Source organism: Prionailurus viverrinus, chromosome F1, assembly GCF_022837055.1.
Source record: "Prionailurus viverrinus isolate Anna chromosome F1, UM_Priviv_1.0, whole genome shotgun sequence".
In the NCBI taxonomy this organism is placed as follows: domain Eukaryota; kingdom Metazoa; phylum Chordata; class Mammalia; order Carnivora; family Felidae; genus Prionailurus; species Prionailurus viverrinus.
Window position 1 is genome coordinate 2,436,986 of NC_062577.1, and position 18,136 is coordinate 2,455,121.

Consider the following 18,136-nt stretch of genomic DNA (forward strand, 5'->3'; position numbering starts at 1 on the left):
TCGGATTCTGTGTGTGTCTCTCTCTCTCTCTGCCCCTCCCCAGCTTGTGCACGCCTGCTCGCTCACTCTCTCTCTCCCCCTCTCTCTCAAAAACAAATAAACATTTTTTAAAAATTAAAAAAATAAAGTGCATACAGGAAAACATGAGGAGTAACCAGGAAACTCCCAGAAAGGAAAGGCACTGTTTGGGAGAGGGAGGGCGAGCCCTACCAAATATTAAAACTTACTACAAAGATTCTATATTTAAAAGAGTGCGGAACTGGCACACGAAGAACCAGATAAACAGAACATGGCAGCAGGTCCATAAACAGACCAAGTGCAACTGAAAATTTGTTTTATGACAATGACGGTGTCTCAGATCAGTGGGTGGAAGATGGATGTTTTAATAAAGGGTCTGCTGACACCTGGATAGACATTTAGAAAAAGATAAAATTGATCTATACCTTCCATTATACACCAAAGTAACCTCCCAGTGGATCTGATATCTAAATTTTAAAAAGGAAAGCATACAAACACTCAACAAAAACAAAGGCGGATTCCTCTGAAAGCTGGACGTGCTGGACAGACAGACAGCCTTTGTAACCATGAACTTGACATCCAACTTTCTCAGATGGGTCCCGGAGCATCCCACAGGCGGTGGGTAAGCAGAATGACAGATACAGACTGATTTACTATTTTGATCAACATTTTTGAAGTAACTTAGGGATACGGGTTTATTCCAGGTCCTCGGGCACCTTCGTAAATGCACTTTAAGAGATCTCTAACTGGTCTAAGTATGAAAGGTCAGTGGGAACCCATCTGAACAGGGCTGCTTTGCCACAGGAAGACGATACAGGAGGCTTAAAAAACAAAACAAAACAAAAAAAAAAAGGAGGGGGGTGGTGGTTAAAGAAAAGATGCTATGGTCAGCCTGTGACTCAAGACAGCCAAAAGGAAAGCGGTTTGCATCCCTGAAAAGAGACCGTGAACCCTGACAGACGCCAGCCAACTTGCAATCTTTGCCGGGACGGAACAGAGTTGAACTCTGGCAGCCTTACTGAGGTGGTGCGGAGACGTCCCCCTGAAGAGCTCTTCCTCCCAGAAGGTCAGTGCAGGGCCCTCCAACCGGGTGTTCTCAGAAGGGACAGGCAACAGTCTCAACTGAACGGTTATGAATATGAGGAAGTCCTTTGTCCCCCTGCGGTACACTCCAGCCAAGAAAATTACGCAGCTCCGAATCCCCACAGCCCCACGTATTTTTCCCACCACCCGCTGCCCCCAGAGCCTAAAAGCGATGTTACCATCTGGGAGCCCGGGAAAAATAATCACAATAATAAATAACTAATGAAAATAATCCCCAGGCGGGGGGAGGGGGGGTGTCTCCCACTGGGGCAGTTGAACCAACAAAAACCCAAGGGATTTGGTGGGGCGGGGCGGGGGGGGGGGGGAGCTTCCTTGGATTTCTCCATTCCTGGCATCTTTACTCATGCTTCGGTTTGTGATCTGAACCACGTGGATCACTTGGACTTCCAGGGTAAGGAAATCGGGTTCATCTTTGTTTTGCTATAGATTTGGTAGATGGATGTGGGGGAGGGGTATATCGGGGTAGAGCACCCAGCACACCCCAAGGACAGTAAGCATCACCATTAGTATCAGCCAATGAATGACACAATCTGTGATATGCCAGAGAGCAACTGATGTTGCCTCAAGTTTATTGACTTGATCCTTCCAAATGCTGACAAATTACTAGCCTCAGCCATTTAAAAATCACATTTCTAATGCAATAATCCTACGTGCAGTGAGTGTGGAAGAAATTACTACAGCCCAGGGGTTTTTACAAAGTGAATTAAGTCACTATAAAAACTGACCGTGTTGGTTCACAATTAAAAGGCTGGCAGAATGAAATGCCATTATTCCATAGCTTGCTAAGCCTTAAGGAAGAGATCACCGTTCACGTGTCTCTACTGGGAATGTTTTCAGAATCCCTAAAATGTCTCAGACACGTTTTAATGATAAATGCTACAGGACTTTTTCCTCAGTGATGTTACCTATTAGCTGATCTCGTATCTAAAATATTTCTCAGATGGAAAAGACTCCAATAACATTTTCTGAAAAGAGCCACGTGTTCTTCAAAGATTTCAGATACACAGCTCTCAGAATTCATACGTGTTTAAAATGTAATACGTTCCGTATCTATTTATAAAGAATCATACCACGGCTTCTGGAGGAACTTTTAAATAGTTTTTTCGTACCCGTTTTGGAGCTAGGAAAACACACACACACACACACACACACACATATTCCCCAAGTCTAGACTTCCTTGGGCTCTGGCTATTTAGAGTCTACGTTTGGTGTTTTTAAACCCCTATGACACATTCCTTTCTTTCATCTCTGTGATTCCTGGCCACCCTTCTCAGTGTGTCTGGCTAATCTTCCTGATATTTCTGGGGCCTAAATGGACCCAGAATACTTGGCTGAGAAAAAAAAAAAAAATCAGATAGGAATGTGATTCTGGACCTTTTTTTTTACATAAAAGATTTCCTTGTATTGATATGGAAATGAACAGATGTCTGATACCCTTTTGCCAACCTGGAACATTTCTGCTTACTCCAGGGAATTCTTTGGGGCTGATGTTTCTTAGGGTTTCCACTGTCAATTCAAAAGTTCTGTCTCCGTTATCAGAACGATCTCGGATAGCCCCAAAATGGGAGATTCATTCCTTGGCCCCTATTTCTGCTTGGTGCCTCGACTGTGTGTAAAACAGGAAAGACAGTAGATACGAAATGGCTTTATATTTGCTCACTGGAACACTACGACGCGCAAAAGGACTGTTTTTACTGACAATCCCAACAAATCTGTAGCTTTGCACATCTACGCTCTGTTTTATCGGACCACTTCTGCTTCCCAGCCCTGGAAAAGACATGATATAAACCCAGGAAGTACTTTTTTTTTTTTTTTTTTACTGACTGAAGTAATAAAAGTCAATCCAAATGTTTTACGGTCTGTCACCGGGCACAAATCTTTGCTCAGCCAGGTAAGTCGTTATTTGAAAGGACAAACCCAGAGCGTCGCGAACGGTGGCTGGAGCTCCCGGTTGCCGTTTCTACACGCCAGAGTCCCCTTCAGTCCTACACCGGCCTCTACTCTGTCTCTTTCCAGAAACCTCAAACTCGGTGCATGGAAAACCAAACCCGTTATCACCGCTCTCTTTGAGCTCCACCCGAATCGGCCCCTCCCCCTGTTCCTGCCTAGGTGAACACCAACCCCACCCACCCAGTTACCTGAGCTAGAAATCTCCAGATCGCGGTGCCTGGTGCCACGGAGCCTTGTTCCCCTGTGGCCACGTGACTCCTAAGAATACTCAGAATACGGTGGTCACTCCTCAGGCCACCAGAGCCACTGTCGAACTCGTGGGGCCAGCCAGACACCCCTGTTGGGCTCGCCGGCACCTTACCTCCCCTCCTTAACCAACTGTCCTGGGCACAAAACTGGGGGGATTCAGTAGGGCTTGCTACCTACCAGCGGGCACAGGGTGAGAACCCACCCAGCTGGAGGATATTTGGAGAATGTACTCACGAAACCAGCAAACGAAAGTGGAAAATGTTTCGTGCGAAAATCCCTAAATATGTCAACCCTAAATCTAACGGTATCTTGGCTGAGTGACAATCATCAACCCTCACGTCTTTCTCCAAGGAAAGTTTAAAATACGGACAAAAATGGGGGCGCCTGGGTGGCTCAGTCGGTTGAGCGTCCGACTTCGGCTCAGGTCATGATCTCACGGTTTGTGAGTTCGAGGCCCGCATCATCGGGTTCTGTGCCGATGGCCCGGAGCCTGGAGCCTGCTTCGGATTCTGTGTCTCCCCCTCTCACTTGCCCTCCCATGCCAATGCTCTGTCTCTCTCGGTCTCTCAACAATAAACAAACATATAAAAACATTTTTTTAATAAAATAAAACACAGACACCAACGGATTTACTCGATGTCACGAAATGAATCAGTGGTAGAGAAAGAACTAAATCCAAATCCGTCCTAAAACAGTAAGATTCCTGAATGTGCTCTTCTCCCTCTGATTTTTAAACAGCCACTGAGGAGACTTTTAATACCACTTAGTAGAGTTTAGTATTCTTATCAAGAAAATATTTTCCAAATACAGCTAAGCAACTTAATTACCATGATGATTTTTGCTAATTATCCCTCAAAAACATGCCTTTATCTTCCAGACTCTTACTCTCCAGGGCAAACTGCATGTTGGAGTCACGATGACATCTCTTGGTGCAATGAAACTTAGCTCTTTTGGTATCTGAGGGCTACTTAAAACATTGCAACTTAAACAGCACAATGGAAATTGTACCTCCTATGAGGGTACCAATGCTTATTAAAAAAGAAAAATAGAACTAAATTTATCATTTAGGCCAACAAGCTGAGGCCCTATACCTCATGATTAACAATGAAGCAGTCCAGGGGCGCCTGGGTGGCTCAGTCGGTTGAGCGTCCGACTTCGGCTCAGGTCATGATCTCACGTTTCCTGAGTTCCAGCCCCACACCTGGAGCCTGCTTCAGAATGTGTCTCCCTCTCCCTCTGTTCCAACCCCGCTCGCACTTTTTCTCTGTCTCTCTCAAAGATTTTAAAAAATTAAAAAAAATAAGGCAATCCAGATCGCTGTGGTTTCTGGCTAAGTCTTGCACACCCCCTGTACCAAACGTCATGTTTCACCGCACTATGTCACATACGAAACTCCAGGCAACGGTGGCATTGTATGATATTGATGTGTGCCTTACAGTGATCCTGTGTGACTCTCCCCGTGATCGACCGCTCTTCCTCAGACATGCCTGGGTCACCGTAAGGTGGCACAGAGCACTGAGATTCAGGAAATCCAATGATCAGTTCCCCAGGATCACTTTCATTTCATCAGGTAAATAAAATTGACAAATATATTGAACTGCCTCTGGTAACCCTGGGAATGAATTTTCCAGGTGCCTCAATAAAACCAAAACTCGACTTTGTCACATGACTCCACAAAACGTGACGGATACATTTGAACTTCAACATGTTTCTCCTCCCTACTGATTTCCTTCCCTTCCTCCATATTTATAGAAAGGGTCTATTTGGATTTACCTTTGCACACAGGAGCACTCAAACAACACCACAAACAACTATTGTAAGAACAGGTCCTCAAGAATGTTCTAGAATACTTCGGTAGACTGTAACTTACTAGGATTGCCAAATATAGGATGATACCTTGGAGAACCGAGGTTTTTCAAAATGCATCAGATGGTCTAGTCTGGTTGGACCATCTCACAGCGCCCCACCCTCTTCCTTTGCGGCACTTACCGCAAATGGGAATAAATTCTGAATTGTGCATTTCGTGGTTGAATGTATCATCCGTTAGAACGCAAACTCCATGTGGACAAGGGCTGTAGGTACCTGTTATTCAGGGCCTTGCTAACACAGTGCCTTGAATGTGGCAGGAAATCAGGGACTATTGATAAATGATCAAAAGAGCAAATAAATAAACCTGTGAGTGACCAAGTAGTGTTAAATTGGAGCATACAGAATGCAAGTATAAAATCCGCTTTCAGATTTCCTGAGATTTGTTCGCAGGGTGCCTGGCCAGATTTATTACCAAGATACAAAAAAAAAAAAAAAAAAAAAAAAAAAAAAAAATGGCATACTGACAACAATCCACAGGTTAATTATTCTTGAGATGAATGCGGGATTCATAAACCCAATTCTCTTGGTGGTAATTTTCCACATGTAAAATTTTACAACTTCTGTGGGTATTTGCTTAACTTAACCCTTGCGTATGAAACCAATGAGGCAGGCAGATGGAGTTGCCGCTAAACTTCCACCACTCGAAATCACGGTAGTTCGTTTCCAAAGTCCCAGAAATACACATCAGAAAACGCCACTGGGCAGTGTCAGAAATCCCCACAGCTAGTCACTGTTTTATCGACAGTGCTCTCCAACCACTGATAAAAACTCTTTGAAGCGGAAGAGTAAATATTATCATTTGATAGTACTTGGACCCAACAGTGCAAACACAATTGCATTGTGTTGCACTCCGGGGGCTCCTGCGCGCACCACGCCGCGGCGTTGCCATGGAGGGGACAACGTGCTCGCGGCAGGGGCGGGCCTGGAGGCGGCCGGGTTCCCAGGGGCCCCCGCCCCTTCACCTTCCTCGGGCCGACTCGCGGAAAGCGAGGGGGCAAAAGCTGGCCTTCGAGGGGGTGTTTCTGTTTCTGTGATCCTGGGAACTAGGGGCCCACGATCAACAGTGGGGTACGCCGACCCCTAAATACCGGCTTGCTTTTACCACTCCCGCGGGCTTTTGGTGAGGGTCACGGGTGGCGGGGGGAGGGAGGGATCCGATGAGCCGGAGAGAGTGGGGGGAGGACTGCAGAGAGGAAACCCCCCCAGGAGCCGGGGTCGGCTGTCCTCCCCTCCCCCCGCACCCGGCGTCGCCAGGCTTGGCGGCACGCGGGAACAGGGTCTCTGGCGAAGGCGCCCCGAGGTCCCGGCGGGTTCGGGGAGCACGGCGAGGGGACTCGAGCGGAGGGCTGCAGGACCCGTAACCCGGGGCATACCCAGTGGAGCGAGAGGCCTCAAACCGCGGGCGCCCCTCCCGGCTCCGTGCCCCGCGGACGCCCTGGCGAGGGAGAGGCGTGGGGTGTCCCCCCCCCCACCGCGGTCCGCCCGGCCTCCCGGCCCCGGGGCCGCCCTCCCGCCTGCCCCCGCGCGGGCTCACCTTGCCCGGGAAGGGCCCCGGGAGCAGCAGCTTCAACGCCTGCCTCTTCAGCTCCACCAGGCGGGCGTTGCAGTTCTCGCACCAGACGCCGCGGTCCGAGCCGGGGGAGGAACCGCCGCCGCTGCCCGAGCCCGGGGAGCCCGTGCCGAAGCCCGGCGAGCCGCCCAGGGAGCCCGGCGAGCTGGTGCCAATGCCCGGGGAGGCGGGGCCCGGGGAGCCTGTGAAGGAGCTCGGGGACGAGGTGCCCGAGCCGGGGGACGGGGTCCCCGACGAGCCGAGCGCCGAACCCGCGCCCTCGGGGGTGGGCCGGTTCCCGGCGCGCGACTCCTCGTATGCTTTCCGGTACCAGCTCTCGGGGGAGAAGGGCGCCGCGGGCTTGGTGGGCGAGCACACTTCATTCACCTGCGGGGGAGACGTGCAGAGTCAGGGGCCGCAGGGCGGCGGGCTCCCGCGTCCCCGGGGTGGGGTGGGGTCGGGCCGGGCTGGGGGCGACCTCCCCCCGCCCTGCCCCGCGCGCGCCGGCCCGGAGATCCGCGCGCCCCCGAGGGCCCGGCCGAGTGCGTCCGAGACCGCTCCGAGCCCTGCGGCCGAATCTGCCTCCATCTGCCCCATGAATCGTCCTTAAGTGGGTCCCCCCCACCCCAGGTGCCCCTGCGCGGGTTCCCGGGCGCCGGCGGACTCCTCCTCCGCTCGGCTGGAGAGGGCTCGCTCGGGGGCTTTCCATGGTTTCTGCGGGGGGAACCCATACAGTCGGCACCCCCGCGCTTTCGAACCCGACACCCATCCCCAAAAGAACCCACGTTCAAGTTCCTGGAAGACGCTACGCCCGGGGCGGGTGGGGGTGGGGGGCTTCTGGATTTTTATTCATTCCGGGTACAGCCCTCCGGATCCTGGAGGTAAACGGAAGGTTCTCCCGGCTCCAGGGAAATGATCCCGAGGAATGGCTGAGGATTCATGGACAACCCCCCCCCCCCACACACACACACACATTCGGCTTAACTCTGCCTGGAAGTGCACGAATGCCGCAAAAGTTAGGGGTGCGGGGATGGAAAGGAACGGGAAGACAAAATTCCGAGGGTGAGGCTAGTGTGCGGGCGTCCTCGCCGGCGGGCCCGCCTCCGCGCACGCACAGCCTGGCGGAGGCGCCTCTGCAGCAGCAGGAGAACTAGGGGCCGCCTTGCGCGGCCGCACGGCGCCGGTTAAGGGGGACCCCGGCCGAGGGGGCTCTGCTAACGCGCCTCCGCATCGTAGCCGTCGCAACTTACCCCGTATTTCTTGCCCCTGGTGGAGACCGCAAGCCTCTCTTTATTCCCCGCTACCGAATTCATGGTGGCCTTTCCAGAAGAGAGTGTCTAAATGTTCCACCAACACTACATCCAAAAGGTCTTCCGACCCAGAAGGGTACCCCCCCCCAGTTGTCGGGGGGGCTGGCTCTTGGCCCTCAAGTCAAGGCTCCTTAATTTGGGGTGGGGGGAAGGAAAGAATCAAAGCAATGGACCCCAGAAGTAATAGCACTAATTTGCAGAACGGGTTGGAGTGGCTGGTTTATTCTTCTCTTCCAATAATGCTTTTCCTCCTCCTCTTCTGCCTCCTCCAGTCACACGTTCTCTTTTCACGGTCACATCCAGATCCCTGGCATTTCTCCCCAGCCAAGGGAGTCCGTTTTCCTCCACGAGGGATGCGAGGTGGGGAGCGATCAGGCACCCGCCGCCGCGGGGAAGGCGGGTGAGCCCCGCCGCGCCGCGCCTCCGCGGGGCGCGCCGGCTGTGGGAACTTGTCTCCTTCCCGGAGCTCGGTAACTGAGTTCAAAGAAATTCTCCCAAAATATAAAGATCCAGACTCGGGGAGGAGCCTCGGCGCGTCGCGGAGCCAATATCCGCCGGCCCCGCTCGGCCTGACAGTTGCGCGAGGGCTGGGAGAGGCGGCGCGGCGTGGCCCGGGCGCCGCCGCGGTCAGCGCGCGCGTGTGCGCCCGGGCGCAGCGCGGAGCCTCGGGAACGGCCGCCCCGCCGCCCGCGAGCCCGCCGCCTGGCTGCCGCCGCCGCGCCGGCCGGGATCCATTTTATGTGGCGGCGCGCCCGCCTGACGGTGCGCGCCGGGGGGCGGGGGTCGTAAATCTCGCCCCTCGCGGGGAAGTTACTGGAGAGCGGCCCGCGGCCGGGGGCCCTTAAGGAAGCGCCGCCGCGCGAGCCCGGCGCGCAGGGGCAGCGCCGAGCGAGAGGGCTGGACCGAAATGCGCCGAGCCTCCCCGCCCCCAAGTTCTTTCTCTTCCTGGCGAGGCTTGCAGTTCTGCCTTTGAAACGCCGTGTAAAAGGGACTGAGTCACAAACAAGTCCGCAAACATGCCGGGTCCTCCTCCCCACCCCCCCACCCCCGCCCTTTGTTCTCCTAGACCTGCCCTGCAAACCTTTTCTGGGATTGCCCTACCGACCCCCGGCCGGCCCGGGGTCACCCTCCCAACAGCAGCCGGACGACCCGGGAGGGGGGGGGGCTTGTCCCCCCACCTCCGCCCGCGCGCGCCCCAATCTGCGACGTGAGGAGCCGCCCGGGGCCCGCCCAGGTGAGCCCGGATCTGGCCGGCCGCCGCAGAGCAGGGGAAACTGAGGGATTCGCCGCGGTGCACACGCGCAGCGCGAGCCTCGCGGGCCTGGAAGCGGGGGGTGTGTGTGCGGGCTGGCCTCGCCGCGCCGCGCCCCGCTCGGTCCCCTCGGCACCCCTCCTTCCTTTGCCGCCCGCGCCTGGGGCCCGCGGAGCCCCGGGAGCACCCAGCCACCGCCCCCTGTCCGATCCCCCGCGGCCCCCGGCGCAGCGCGCGGGAGCGCAGGAAACCGGCGTATGCCAGGCTCCACACGTGGCTGCTCCAGGGTGTCATTTTTCATTTCCCGAGAGGACATTTCTCCCGGTGAGCCGGCAGGTCTGTTTTGTTGTGACCTTTAATTAACACCCCGCGAGACGCCTCGAGAGGGACCGGCCCAGTGCGGGGATCACGTGAGGTGTAATGGCATCTCCGCGCCCAGAGACACCGGCCTGGGGGTGGGCGAGGGCGCAAAGGACGTTTGGGGCTTTCCAGTCGCTGGCTTCCTTCTGAGATAGGGAGGGGGGCAAGGAAGACAACCTTCTGGGGTGCAACGCCCCTCCCGCCTTCCTGGGGGAAAATTCCTTCTGTGCCTCGCTCCCGCTGCCATCCACCCACCCGCCCCCTCCCGCCCCAGCCCTGGCGTGGGAAGATTTCACAGCCACCAAAGCGAGGTAAGAAGGTCAAAATGAAGATGTCGAGAACCGTGTGGAAGTTTCCATTACGTTCCTGCTTCCAATTTAAAAGCGATCACATCGAGAGAGGACCTTAGGGGGGCAGGTACGCCTCCAGGCGGCACACGCCAGCTCCCAGGCACATCTGTATTCCGCGGAGGTGCCGCGGGAAACGGCATCGCCATTAGCTAGCTACGCGCTGCGCCACCAGTGGAACAGCAGCGTGCGGCCCGGTGAAATGGAGCAGCCCGTGAGGCCGCGGTGGCGGGGGGTGGGGGTGCTGGGGAGGTGGGGTGTCGAGGCAGAACTGTTGGGGAGCTGCGAGATCCACCTTGAAGACGGAGGAGACCAGAGCTGGTCTGATTTGCATCCCCAAGTAGCCGGGTCCCCAAAGCGTGTTTGGTGAGCTCAGAGCGCCCTCTGTTGATCACAGTTGACAACGGGAGGCGGCAGGAGAGTTTGGTTCCAGGCTTTAAAAAAGGGATGTAAGTAACCTTTACGTACAGTGAAATCTTCTTGAAATCATACACAAATCTTAAGTGTACGATTCTGGGAACTTTGGTAAATATATACTCCCAGAGAAGCCACCACCTCGATCAAGGTATGAACTCCTGTTACTCCACAAAGTTCTCCCCTGCCTCTCCCCAGGCCGTTCCCACCCCTCATACACAGGCACTGCTCTGATTGCCATCACCGTAGATTAGCTTTGCCTGATCTTGAACTTTGTGTTCATAGAATCCAGGCGATATTTACTCTTTTGTATTTGGCTTTTGTCTTTGCGTAAAAGTTTTTGAGCGTCATGTTGTTGGGTACGGGTCTGTACTCTGTTTTTCATTCCTCTGCCTCTCCTGCCTTCTCTTTGTTAATTGAATATTTTTTAGCATTCCACTTTCATCTGTCTCTTGGCCTTTTTTTTTTTTTTTAGCTCTAATGATTGTAGTGTGAATCTTTAATTTATCACGGGCACTGAGAGTTAACATCGTGCCACTCTACTTAATATGGAAGATATTTGCAAGAGTAAATTCCATTTTACCTCCCTCTTTTGTGCTGTTTTGAGATACACTAAAACCTTGGATTGCGAGTCACTTGTTCCGTGAGTGTTCTTCAAGATCAGCAAACATTTCTAATAAATTTTAACTTAATAAATGAGCGATGTCTTGCAATATGAGTAATATGTGATGCTCAACGTCACATGATCACAGATGAGCCAATGGTTCTTGAAATTCACTTTGATATACAAGTGCTTTGGATTACAAGCATGTTTCTGGAATGAATTATGCTCGCACACCAAGGGTTTACAGTATTCTATATCTACATACATTATAAAACCCGCAATATAATCTTATCAATTTTATTAAAAAAAATTTTTTTTCAACGTTTATTTATTTATGGGACAGAGAGAGACAGAGCATGAACGGGGGAGGGGCAGAGAGAGAGGGAGACACAGAATCGGAAATAGGCTCCAGGCTCTGAGCCATCAGCCCAGAGCCTGACGCGGGGCTCGAACCCACGGACTGCGAGATCGTGACCTGGCTGAAGTCGGACGCTTAACCGACTGCGCCACCCAGGCGCCCCTCAATTTTATTTTAAACAACCTCTAATTTTTTGGTGAAACTCAATTTTTTTTCTACTTACACAGTTTTACCATTTCTGGGACTCTTCATTTTTTTCCTGCACAGCCAACTTTTCAACTGGATCATTTCCCTTAAGACTAAAGAACTTCCTTTAGCATTTCTTGTATTGAGAGTCTCCTGGTGACAAGTTCTCTCGGCTTCTGCTTATCCAAAAATGTCGTTTTTTCATGTTTTGTGTTTGAAGAATAGTTTAACTGGACATAGAATTCTTGGTTGATAACTTTTTTGTGTTTTTGTTGTTGTTTGTTTGTTTGCAGTCCTTTAAAGATGTTGTTCATTGCTTTCAAGCCTTTTTTGCTTCTGACTGGAGATCAGCGGTAATTCTATAGGAATTTCCCCTGTATGTAATATGTCCTTTTCCTATGGATGCTCTGGACATTTCTCTTTACCACTGATTTTCAACAATTTGGCGATGATGCTCCTACATGTGGCTCTCTCTGTACTTATCCTGGTTAAGCTTTGCTGAATTGCTAGGACCTATAAGTTGATGTAGAAGTCTTTCACCAAATCTGGGGTAATTTCAGCCGTTCTTTATAACTTACTCTCTGCCCCATTCTCTCTTTCCTCTCCTTCTGGACTCCAATTACATGTGTATCATTGCACTAGTTGAACTGTCTCATAAGTTCCTAAGGTTCTGTTTATTAGTGCTGCCCTTACCCGTCAATTCTCCAATCTGGAATTTTTGTCCATCCTGTATTAATTGCACCGATTGCTTCTGCTTAAGCACTCTCTGTTAAGGCTGTCCAGTAAATTCTTCCTTTCACATATTGTACTTTGTAATACCTACATACATACGTAATATAATTTCCATTTATCTGCTTCTTTTTCTTTCAAATCCTTGAACACAGTTCGAATAGCAGCTTCAAGTTTCTCGTCTGCTGATTCCAACATCTGGCTCATTTGGGGGGTCAGTTTCTATCGACTGGTTTTTCTCTTGACTCCGAACCACATCTTCCTGTTTCTTTTCGTATCCAATATCCAGTAAATTTTAACTGCATGCCAAATATGGTGAACATCACATCGTAAAAATGCTAGATTCTGTTCTTTTCCTTTGGAGAGTATTGATTTTGTTCAAGCAGCAGGCAGTTCCTCTAGTGATGGATCACCTTAAACTTGTAGCAACCTGGCTTTATGTTTTGTTAGACTGGTTCTATGTCGGTTATGCCCTGATAGCTAAGAAAAATTCCTTGGTCCTGAGACTTGTTCCTTACCTCTAAAGTGTGGTGCTTCTGGGGCACCTGGGGGGCTCAGTCCGTTAAGCATCCAACTTCAGCTCAGATCATGGTCTCACAGTTCATGAGTTCGAGCCCCTCACTGGGCTCTGTGCTGACCGCTCAGAGCCTGGGGCCTGCTTCGGCTTCTGTGTCTCCCTCTCTCTGTCCCTCCCCTGTCTCTCTCTCTCTCTAATATAAATAAACATTAAAAAAAAATTTAAGTGTGGCGCTTCTGGGGTTTCTGTAAAAAGGCCAAAGTGTTTGCCAGACCCTCTAACTTACATTCCAAGATCTGCTCCCCTACGGTGAAATCAATCCTTTCAGCTTCCAGATGCTGTTTTCCCCTGGATAGTTCGCCCATGTATAGAGAATTCACAAGCTAAGGACTTGGGGAAATTGCAGGTTTTAGGGCTGCCTCTCTCCTTTCCAAGATTTTCCTTCTCCCTTTCTAGCAACAGCCCTTAACTCCACCAGGCCAGGCCTCACACCAGCAAGACTGGCTTTCTCCTGGAGTGATATGGCCACTGTGGCCAGCAGACTGGGCCAGACCCATAGAAACTTTCTTTCAGGTGCTGAACCCTTGACTCCCCACTGGTGGCTGCCTACTTCTGGCCACTCTCCTGTGCCTTTAAATAGACTCTTTGTTGGGGCGCCTGGGTGGCTCAGTCAGTTGAGCGTCCGACTTCAGCTCAGGTCATGATCTCACAGTTCGTGAGTTTGAGCCCCGTATCAGGCTCTGTGCTGACAGCTCAGAGCCTGGAGCCTGCTTCGGATTCTGTGTCTCCCTCTCTCTCTGCCCCTCCCCTGCTCATGCTCTGTCCCTCTCTGTCTTGCAAAAATAAGTAAATGTTTTAAAAAATTAAAAAAGAGAAAAAGAAAAACACAATCAGGCTGGCAACTTCTAAATGCTAAGCAGAGGGCGACAGGTAACAGAGTCCACTCCTCTTTGATATTTTTCTTTCGACATAACTTCCATATCGGTTCAGGCACAGACATGCCCGTAGAGCCAGGGCCGTGCACGTGCCAGAGGCAGCTGAGTTTCTCCTTGAAAGATAAACTAAAGCAGCTTGCACTGTCCATGTGGTCTCTTGATGAATATGCAAACAATATTTGCATTTGATCTACTGGTGTCCCGGGGGCCATATGATCACGTGTGCGCTGCCAAGGAGTCATCAGCAAGCTGGTAACTTTCACGGGCCTGCTTGGCCACTACGACAGTGTCAGAGGAGCGTGGTTACCCTGCAAGCTAAGGAAGAAGGTTCTCTGCTCTCAGACGATCACTTCAATAGCTGATCATTTCATCCTTGGGGCTAAATTCCAAGTGTGATTTCAGTCCAAAGTGGATAAGGGCCGAGACAGAGAAAGGGTGTGAATTTGTGGGGCTGGAGTGATAGATGTTTTATCGTTATTTTCATTTTGCATTCAGGATGGGGGTGGAAAAAGGCCAGTTACTAAAGTCAGAGAGGAGGATCAGACAATGAGTGCTCAGCCCGCTGACACTGGGCACCAGATGTGACGACCACGGACCATGCCGCCATTTATCACAGGGATCACGGCATCCCATGAATCACTGTTTATAATTATGAAGGAAGAGACATAACCTACACATGCATCTGTAGGGGATGGGTTTAATACCTTACGCTGTCATCAGACCATGGCGTACCATGCAGCCACTAAAAATGCCTTCATAGGGGCGCCTGGGTGGCTCAATTAAGCGTCTGGCCTCGGCTCAGGTCATGATCTCGCGGTTCGTGAGTTCGAGCCCCGCGTCGGGCTCTGTGCTGACAGCTCGGAGCCCGGAGCCTGCTTCGGATTCTGTGTCTCCCTCCCTCTCTGCCCCTCCCCTGCTCACACTCTGTCTCCCTCTCTCTCTCTCTCTCTCTCAAAAATAAACATTAAAAAAAATTTTTTGTAAAGTGCACAAATAGCTAATAAGCACACGAAATAATGGTCCACACCATTAGTCATCATGGAAATGGTAATGAAAAGCCATAATGAGGTGCCACTGGAACAGCTATAATGAAATGAAAAAGGACACAGTAACTACTATCGTTGAGGATATGGACAAATGGGAACTCCCGTGCATTGCTGGTGGAAACGTAAAACGGTGTGCCCACTTTGGAAAACAGTCTGGCAATTTCTCAAAAAGTTCAATATCAAATTCCTGTCCTGCCCATTATTTCTTACTCCTAAGTATCGACCCAAGAGAAGAAAAAAAAAATACGTCTGCACAAAAACTTGCACACGAAAGTTCACAGCAGCATCATTCGTCATAGCCCCAAAGCGGAAACAACCAAACGTCTACGGTCAGTTGCACGGAACGTGCCATCTCCATACGACGGAATAACACGGAGCGGTAACAATACCAGCAGTTCTGACGCAGTCTGGCCCCTAGATGCACCTCACGAGCCTTGGGCTGAGTGGAAGAAAGCACCCGAGAGACCACACCACTGTAGGATTGTATTCATAGGAAATGCTCAGAAAAGGCAAACAGTGGAGACAGAAAGCAGGTCAGTGGTTGCTGGGGCTCAGGGAGGGGCAGGGATTAGCTGGCCCGAGGGAGCTCACAGGCTGTTGGAAATTGCCTTATGATGTCGGCCGCCAGCACGTCTACGAAAACAAAAACACAAGGGTGCATGCGAGCAGGGTGACTTTTCTTATGCGTAAAATGTATCTCAAGAAAGCTGTTTTTATTTTTTTTTATGTTTTTTTTAATTTTTTTTCAACGTTTATTTATTTTTGGCACAGAGAGAGACAGAGCATGAACGGGGGAGGGGCAGAGAGAGAGAGGGAGACACAGAATCGGAAACAGGCTCCAGGCTCCGAGCCACCAGCCCAGAGCCCGACGCGGGGCTCGAACTCCCGGACTGCGAGATCGTGACCTGGCTGAAGTCGGACGCTTAACCGACTGCGCCACCCAGGCGCCCCAAGAAAGCTGTTTTTAAAAAGCGGCAGGAGGGACACCTGGATGGCTCAGTCGGTCGAGTGTCCGACTTCGGCTCAGGTCACGATCTCGCGGTTTGTGAGTTCGAGCCCCGCGTCGGGCTCTGTGCTGACAGCTCAGAGCCTGGGGCCTGCTTCGGATTCTATGTCTCCCTCTCCCTCTGCCCCTCCCATGCTCATGCTCTGTCTCTCTCTGTCTCTCAATAATAAATACACATTAAGGAAAATTAAAAAATAAACAAAAAGTGGCAGGAAAGGCAAAATGGAGTGGGAACGAGGAATCTGTTCTGGAGCATCAACACTCAGCCAGCTCGACGTGGAGACGTGGAGGCCTGTGGGGGAAGGAGGAGGTGTCGAGGCTGGCTTGCAGACCTGTGAGTGGGACAAGAACCACGTGGAAATAGTGTTTTCAACCCAAGGCACATGGGAGGAGGGGGGGGTGTTTGATTTTGAAGGGATACGGCCACAACGACCCTCTGGACTAGGATCCCCGGGAAGAAGGTTCACCTGTGTGCCACTTCAGGAACCCCGGCACGGCGGGCATCGTCACATCAACCAGAGCGGACCCCAACAGGGGTCCCCAACGGGGAGGGCACCAGGCGATACTGGCTGACTGCTGGTGGGAATTGAGGACTCGGAAACCAAACTGGGAACGGGTGCTTTAAAAAAAAGTGGTGACAGAAGGATCTCGGCGTGGAACCGCCAGGGCAAGGAGGAGCGGGCTGTCCGCTCAGCCATGGGAGCAACCAGGAGTCACTGGGAGCCATCAGCCAGCCACGAGGAGGCAAGGGGCCGAAAGGCACACACGGCTCAGGCAAGAGCTTCAAAGACCTCGGTGGAGGGGGGTAGCCAGGTGAAGACCCTGTTTTCAGAGGAGAGCAAACGGGAGGGGTGGGATTCCCGGAGTTCCTCCAATGAGGGCTTCAACTCAGGACCAATGTTTCCAACCAGCGCACCTTCCGTGGGCATCTCCCAGCCGGGTGCTGCCTGAGCCCGGGGTACCATCAGGAGGAGCCCCTGGTCCTGCTCTGAACTGCTGAAGCCTCCGCTCTCACATCAGCAGCCACTCCTTTTGTTGTGGCCTCTGCCTTTGTTCGCGTCGGCTGCACACATTCTGGCATCGCGTGTTCCCGCCGCCCCAGACATTCTCTCCGGGCTGCGGCTTCGCTGTGAAACCACTGGTTCTGAGTCATTCACGCTTGGTCCCATTTCTAACTCATGAGCTGGCAATGCAGTGTTTCTGGATGAATGGATCAGTGGATGGACGGGTGGGTTGGTATGCTGACTGATGCTCAGAGAGTGGGTGGGTGGGTGGGTGGGTGGATGGATAGATGGGAAGGTGGGTGGGTGGGTGAAGGGATGGGTAGGTGTATGGGTGGGGGGGGATGTTGGTAGGGGGGAGTGTATGAGTGGGTGGGTGGGTAGATGGATGGATAGATGGGCGGGTGGGTGGGTGGATGGATGGGTGGGTAGATGGATAGAGGGGTTGGTATGTGGGAAGGGGCATAGGTGGGTGGGTGGATGGGTGGGTGAATGGCTGGGTGTGGGGGGGTGGGGCTGGGGGTGGGGATGTGAGGAGGTAGATGGGTGGGTGTGTGGGTGGGGGTGGGTGGGTGGATGGATGGGTTGGTGCGTGGGTGTGTGGATGCATGAATGAATAGAGCCATGACCTTGAACAAAAAGAGAGATCCGGTGAGAATAACCGGAGGACAGATGCTCCTGGGTGGGGGAGACCACGGCCACTCACACTGTTTCTTATAAAAAGGCTGTGATTGAGATCAAGCATGATCCTTCTTGTTACTTTTCTAATACATATATTTAAGTCACAGGATTTAAATTTAAAGCCTCATTTAAAAACAACAACATCGACAAGTATCAGGGAATTCAGGAGTTATGGTTTCCACAGCAACATTCACGTGGCCGCCCAACTACTACTGAATAAATGAGATTAAGCATTTATATTGCCCTTGACATTCAGCCATATGCCAAGCAATCACTTTATTGGTTTATAATTCCTTGCAGCCACCTGTGAGGGAGGCAGCCTTCTCACTCCCACATCAAGAATGAGGAAACCAAGTCCCAGGAGAATGAGGATGCACCCAGAGAAATCCCGGCCCACGGCCTGTTGGCTGATCTGACTCTCCGCTCGATAGCAGGCAGCCGGGTGCAATGTCGGGGGCAGGGCTTCCCAGAGCACACGAATAAAACCGACGACCATTAAATGCCTATTGTGCGCTAGGTCCTGTGGGTGAGACCCCTTCCCCTGAAGACTGAGTCACAGGCAGCTAAAGAAGCAGTAACAAAAAACAGAGGCTGTTATTCCGAGTGGAAGAAACCCTGTGTAGCTTTGGGTCAACTGGCCTCCATACTGGC

The 18,136-nt window shown here is 51.8% G+C and overlaps 1 protein-coding gene across 2 annotated transcripts in view; it reads right to left on the minus strand.

Moving 5' to 3' along the window:
• KIF26B (kinesin family member 26B) overlaps positions 1 to 17,523 on the minus strand; it is a 474,080-nt gene extending 456,557 nt beyond the window's left edge. Inside the window, exons 1-3 of one of the 2 annotated variants that reach the window (XM_047840985.1) lie at positions 17,511 to 17,523; positions 7,990 to 8,176; positions 6,725 to 7,126 (exon numbers count right to left, since the gene is read on the minus strand). In XM_047840985.1, coding sequence (XP_047696941.1) covers positions 6,725 to 7,126; positions 7,990 to 8,052 — 465 coding nt within the window. In that variant the 5' untranslated portion in view covers positions 8,053 to 8,176; positions 17,511 to 17,523. Of the gene's footprint in view, positions 1 to 6,724; positions 7,127 to 7,989; positions 8,681 to 17,510 lie in introns of those variants that run through there. The other variant, XM_047840984.1, reaches the window with a different exon arrangement.
• Between the last annotated feature and the right edge of the window lie 613 nt (positions 17,524 to 18,136).